The 6,611-nt window shown below is 35.8% G+C and overlaps 1 protein-coding gene and 1 pseudogene across 1 annotated transcript in view; both read left to right on the forward strand.

Moving 5' to 3' along the window:
- LOC102875645 (phosphatidylinositol N-acetylglucosaminyltransferase subunit P-like) overlaps nucleotides 1-6,611 on the forward strand; it is a 24,243-nt gene that overhangs the window by 7,791 nt on the left and 9,841 nt on the right. Inside the window, exons 2-3 of the mRNA XM_006886723.1 lie at nucleotides 854-926; nucleotides 6,175-6,293. Of these exons, the coding sequence (XP_006886785.1) occupies nucleotides 854-926; nucleotides 6,175-6,293 (192 nt within the window). The remainder of the gene's footprint in view (nucleotides 1-853; nucleotides 927-6,174; nucleotides 6,294-6,611) is intronic.
- LOC102875236 lies at nucleotides 4,381-4,759 on the forward strand (annotated as a pseudogene).

The raw sequence follows: 6,611 nt of genomic DNA on the forward strand, positions 1-6,611 counted from the left end.
GTGCAGGAGAGGAAGATCCTCAATGAGATGGATAGATTCTGTGAGTGGAGTGGTGGGAATGAATGTGTTTGAGACAGCGAGGTTGGCACAGGATAGAACGGTGTTTAGGGCTCTTGTACATAGGGTCACTATATAGTGACTCAATGGCACAAAACAACACCACCACAACTATCAGAGCTCCTTTCTCAGGGGGTTTTTTATTGGGTTTTTTTGTTGTTGTTGTTTTAAAATTTCATTCCCTCATCTGTAAAAGTTGTATACATACCCCAAATGATTTTTTGATGATTAAATGAAGCAAAGCATGTGAAGTGTTCATAAGTATGCTTAGCCTAAAGTTTCCTCAGATTTTATCTATTTTTATTACACAGGAAATACAGCAGATAGTGTGCCACAAAGAGTTGAGATTTATGGAAATAAGATTGTAAAGTAATAACATGCAGTACTGTCAAAGTAAGGTGGGAGGGGGAGGATAAATTCACATGTAAGTAACTGAATCTCATCATTATTCCTACCTCACTGGTGATAAAATATAAACCATCTACTATGCATAAAGCAAAATTATTTGGAATTTTAAGAATTACAATTGCCAGGACATGACTTCTACTCTTAAATGGCCTAAAATATAAGGTGAAAGTTAGTATGCTTATATAAAATAAGTAACGATAATAAAGTAATGGTAGGAAGTACTAGAAAGATGATTAGTAAATATTGAGCTAGAAAACCTGAGAGAAAAGTAATTTACAGGTGGATCAAGGAAAGCTTCAAAGAAACGTCTTTGTTTCCTCTGAACCTTAATAGATTGACTGCATACCTTACTGATACCTCTCTCCCTCCACCACTCCCTTTTCTACAGTATTGTATCTTGTATGGGCGTTTATTCCTGAGTCGTGGCTAAACTCCTTAGGCTTAACCTACTGGCCTCAAAAGTAAGTTGAATATCTTTATTAAAAGAAAATGTCCTTAATACTACCTAAGTTTTGTTAAGATATATGAATAGCAGTGTAGAAATTGGAGACATTTTAAAAAGTCATTAATGGACAGATGCATGCACATCTATCTACATAGAGCACACAGCGTGCACAGTCATGAACTCACACACAGCACCCAGAATGATCCTAAGGACAAAGGGAAGTTTTTCCAATGGGCCACCACTCCGCGTTTTTCCATGTAATCCTAACCCAATTTCGAGAAAAGTGTGCAGAATTGTTCCTGAAGAATTGGCTTTACAAACTTAAGCTTCTACTCTCTGAAAAGTGAGATGAATGTACTTGGTAGACTAATTTGTCACTGAAGAGTAAAGAGCCTTTCAACTCTCAAAATTTCCAGGAAGACTGACCAAGAATAGATGTTGTAAAAAAATGAAAGATGCTAGTGGGAGCTCTGGTAGCTCTTGGGGCTGTCAGTACCAGAACTCAACTTAACACCTGTATTCCAAGGCCTGAAAGAGAGCTAAGGTGGAGGCAGCACTGGAGATTGTTAACGCACAAGACAAAGGATGGAGGTGGCCAAAAATCTGAGTGCTTCCTCCTCTCATCTGTCTCTTTCCTTTCCTTCTCATGCTGTAAAGCTGCTGTGTAATTTAACTTGTAAATAATAAAGCTAAAGTGACTGTGGTAAAAAAAAAAAAAAGGAAGACAAATGAGTGGAACAGGAGGTTGCTTTAGCCAGTGCACCTTTACATCAAAACAAAAGCTACTTTGAATTCAGGATCCAGTACACAGGAATATGGGGCAACGGACTTGCAACCCAGAAAGTGAACATGAATCAGATTCCTCTGGCCCAAGATTTGAAGTCTAATGATGAGGAATGATGGAACCTTGTACAGCAACAATGAGGAGGAAAAACAGGCTGCCAGCAAATAGCCTTCCACAGGAAGGAGATGTGAGGGATATTACAGATGGCTGTGTAGAACTAAATGTATATTTGAATGGAAAAATAGGTATATCAGGGACTCTGTAGCCAGTTGTCTCCTCCACCTGGTTTTGAAAAAATACCATTTGAACAGTAGATTTTCTGAATGTATATGTTTTTCATAACTGCATTTCTGCACTGCTAAAGATGTTTACCATTTGAAAAAGCTTTACCTGAGCTATAGTTGAAAATATATTCTTAAATATATACTTGCTAATACTGTCTAAGAAAACACTGTATTGAGTATATCAAGAGAAAATTGTGACTTAAACTGCTGTTCTTTTGTGATGTGAAAATCCCCATTTGGGGCAGTTTATTTAATTCTCATTTAAATTAGCATTATTGGTTTAATTAGCAGTATTAAGTGGAAATCTACATATAGAGACTAAAAACGGAGTCTTTCTGACAAAAAGTATTTGTTTTAATAGAGATGTAGAGTTGAGTACTTTGTCATTCAGGAGCTAAGCCTAGAACTGTGTCAAGTCTTTGGTCCAGTATTCTTTTGTCTCTGTCTTGTTTTGGGGTTTTTTAGATTTTAATGAAAGTTTATAAAGAACTTGGATTTCCATTCATTCATTGTTGCACATTTTCCTCCCTGTCGCCCCTACCCCCCAGTTACCTTTTTTCTTTGGGGGAAAAAGTTCTTTCCTTGTTACACAGTCATCGTTCCCCGCCTCAGACCACTTTACTATGCAACTCTTATTCTGGACTCTTGTCATGACAATAATACCTTTTATACAGTGCTCTCCTTCTGTTTCAATGCTGTTTTCATTATTTATCCTCTCTTTTACTTTTCCTCCCAGCCCACATATCAGTCTTGTCTGTAACAGTGGCATTATATAGTATTTGTCTTTTTTGTGGCTGAGATATTTCACTCAGCAAAATGTTCTCCATGGTCACCCATTTTGTAGATATTTCATGAGTTCTTTGTTTTTCAGTGCTGCATAATATTCCATTGTCTGACTATACCACAGCTTTTCTATTCATTCATTTGTTGATGGGCACTTGGACTCTTTCCAACTCTTTGCAGTTGTGAACAAAGCAGCAATTAACATGGGTGTACACTCAGTCTCCAGATTATAACTCATGTACTACAGGTATTAGGAACCAATCCCACCTCAAAACCCATTCAAATTGGAGGTAATACATTGGTCCATAATAGCAAACAGGCACAATTTCGCAGCACATCAAACATTATTACTATATTGTTATATTACAGATATGTTCATGTATCTAGAAACATTTCTTTAATGTTTTTGATGCATATAAAGGTTCAATATATTTGTATGCAGACACTAAGACAAACATGACTAATTGATACTAGGTTTAAACCTTTACCTAATTATATCTACTTAGATACAAATTTGGTTTAAAGATAGGTTTAGAAGAGGAACTCATTTATAATCTGAGGACTGCCTGTTTACCCAGTATGTTTACTATAAAGTGTACCACATTTCTTAACATTTAAATGGCCTATTTTGTTTGTATAATATCATTGTTTTTCATTTGCTTTGTGAAAAAGAAAGTATGTTTTGGTAATTTTGGGAGCATTTTGTTGAAGTACCTTATGCTGTGTTACTTCAGTACCATAGTAAGTATTACTGGATTAGCACTATAGTGTATACACTGCCAGACAGAACCATATGATCAGAATTTAAACTTCTATTTAAATGAGATTGTCCTTTTCTGGACTAATTTATTTAAATGTGTTTTTTTTCTGTAATGGATAATACAGAAGCGATTAAGAAATAATCTCAACTATCTTTTTAAAAAGTCATTAATGGTGACACACTAGAGAAACTGGGAATACCCTGCCTTCAACAAGTGACCAAAGTTAGTATTGCTAGTAGTAAATCATAGTGAGGTCACACGCAGTATGATGTGATGAAAGGAGCCTTTCAAATCCATGGTGGTCATCTTAAAAATCCATAACCCTAGTCTAATCATGAGAAAGCAAGAGACACACTAAAATTTAATTTAGGACATTTTATAAAATACCTATGTGTCAGGACCATGGATGGAAAGACAGAGAAATTGTCATAGATAAAATTAGTAAAAGTTGTTGAATGCAGTATCTTAACCTGAACTGGCTCTAGAACAGAAAAATGACAGTGAAAAGACTGATAAAAATCTGCATTTAACAGTGTTATACCAGTGTTAAGTGCACTTTTGAATGTACCATAAAAATGTGAGATATTCATGTTTGGGGAAGCTGGTGAAGACTGTATGGCCAGTCTCTTGTGTTATCTTTGTAGCTATCCATTAAATCTTCAAAAAAAAATGCCTTTTTGAAAATAACTTAAAAATAAAATTGGAGAGAAAAGTGAAAGAAATGGTTTATTTCCCCTATACTCTTTATGTGAAAGTTCCTGGAGAATATGATCCATGAAAATAGGGATAAAGCGAAAACTTTTGGTCAACTTGATTCCTTTGCTGCATGTGATTATGTTGGTTTTTTTTGGTTAAAACATGGCTAAAAGCTTATTAAGTAAGTGGAAAAGGAAAATGCCTGCTGAAAAGAGGAAAAAGAATGCACCAAAGGAGCTCAGCTGGCTTGAAAGTTTTCTCAAAGTAGATGGTGATGTTGTAATGAATGACATTCAAGGGATTGCAACTGTTGTGGTGCCCAAACATTACCAAGAGAAAATGCAGTGTGATACGAATGATGAAAAAGATGACATGAAAATGGAAGCTGACATTAAGAGAAACAAAAAGAGCCTTCTAGACCATGGACCGTACCCAATTTGGATGAACCAGAGGCAGAGGAAAAGGCTGAAAGCAAAGAGAAAAAGGAAAAGGAAAAAACAAATCCAAAGCAGCAAAGGCAGCAAAAGGTTTAGCCTGGTAGACTCTGAAGGACTTTTAAAAAGCACCACATGCAGCAGGTGCTTGGTTAAAGTATGTATATGGATTTCAGGTTCCACTAGATCAGAACTATTTATTTCTGAATCCTAACTGGTCTTTGATTTCAAGCCCAGCATAGCTCAAGTTTGGTTTGGGAACTTGAATAAGATATTTTCTTTGGTGAATAAAAAAAGCTGTAGTGATACTTTAATTGGTTTTCTCTGTAGTATCCAGGTGATACTACCCATCACATTTATATCAACTATTAATCTAACTAGTTGATACTTGTTACAGGATGATGTCTGTAATTTGTAAATGTAAAACAAGTGATGTTATGAAAAAAATTAACTCATATTTATGCAAAGTAAACAATTTAAAAATAGTATCTTTGGATCCTCTAAGTCATGCTTATTTGGAATTTGAATTTGGTTATAATTCAGAATAAAAGCTATTTTATGTAAAAGGAAGGAAGGGAGAGAGGGAGGGAGGGAGGAAGGAAGGAAAGAAGGAAGGAGAGAGATAAAGCAAGAAAGAAGATGGATAATTTAACCCAGAAAAGAGGCCAAGGGAGGAAGTTCTCGGACGTTGGCTCTGCAGCCCAAGAACATAAACAGGTTAGATGAGAGCGGGAGGAGCTCCAGGAGAGGTGCATGCGATGAAATATGACGAGCTGGAGCACTCCATGCACTTAACCATACTGCAAGACGTTTCAGAGTGATTTCCTCAGAAATTTTGAGGATAGGGTGCTGATTGGTATGTTCAAAACCAAGCAGACAAGACAAAAAGATGGAATTACTGATTATAGGAGAAACAAAATGTTTTACAGAAAAAGAAAATATAATTCACAGAATTGCTGAGTTACATAAGAATTATTTAGTCAGACAGTTTTTAAAAACTGCTGCAGGGGGAGGGGTGGGCAGGAAGAAAAATGCAACAATGAATGTATGGAAATCCAGAATCTCTAAACGTTCATTAAAATTAATTTTAAAAAAATAAGTTTTTTTAAAAAAAATACCCCAAAAACAAAAAACACAAAAAACTGCTGCAACAAAAAATTGTAATGGACATAAATGTGAGAGAACAGAACATGAAAGAACTGAATTCCTCATCTTCATAGTAGAATGCCAGGATAGTATTTCTGAAATTGAGAAAGTCAAGAGTAATAAGGGTATGATGGAGAAATGTTTAGGGAAATACTGGAAGTAGCAGCTAAGATACTAAAAGTATTTCTTTTTAGGGGACATAGGATAGGGATATGATGGGAACAAGTTTTCATTATAAGCCTTATAGAACTGTTCATCTATTATAAACTTATTATTTTAATAATGATTAACTTAAAAATTTACATTCATAGCTTTGTGACTCAGAATTATATCTGTTTAAGATGTCTGTCACCTACTGTAACATTCTCTTCTGTAGGTATTGGGCAGTTGCATTGCCTGTCTACCTCCTTATCACTATAGTGATTGGTTACATACTCTTATTTGGAATCAACATGATGAGCACCTCTCCACTTGACTCCATTCACACGATCACAGGTAAGTGAATGTGAAGTGCTGGGATGCAGAAGCCAAGAAGTGCAATCAAGAATAGAGTGCATAAGATGACATTTACTGGCATGGGAAAAAGAAACGCAAGTTATGTAAAAATATTTACGTGAAAGAAAGAGACTCTGATGGATATGCTATTTATATATTTTATATGTCAAGATTGGCGAACGATTTATCAACAATCTGCGTTATGCGGATGACACAACCCTGCTTGTTGAAACTGAAGAGGACCTGAAGCACCTGCTGCAGAGTGTCAAGGACTGCAGCCTACAATATGGATTGAGGCTCAATGTCAAGAAGACAAAG

The sequence above is a fragment of the Elephantulus edwardii genome, unplaced genomic scaffold, assembly GCF_000299155.1.
Source record: "Elephantulus edwardii isolate Elephantulus edwardi_28Jun2011 unplaced genomic scaffold, EleEdw1.0 scaffold00051, whole genome shotgun sequence".
Classification (NCBI taxonomy): Eukaryota; Metazoa; Chordata; class Mammalia; order Macroscelidea; family Macroscelididae; genus Elephantulus; species Elephantulus edwardii.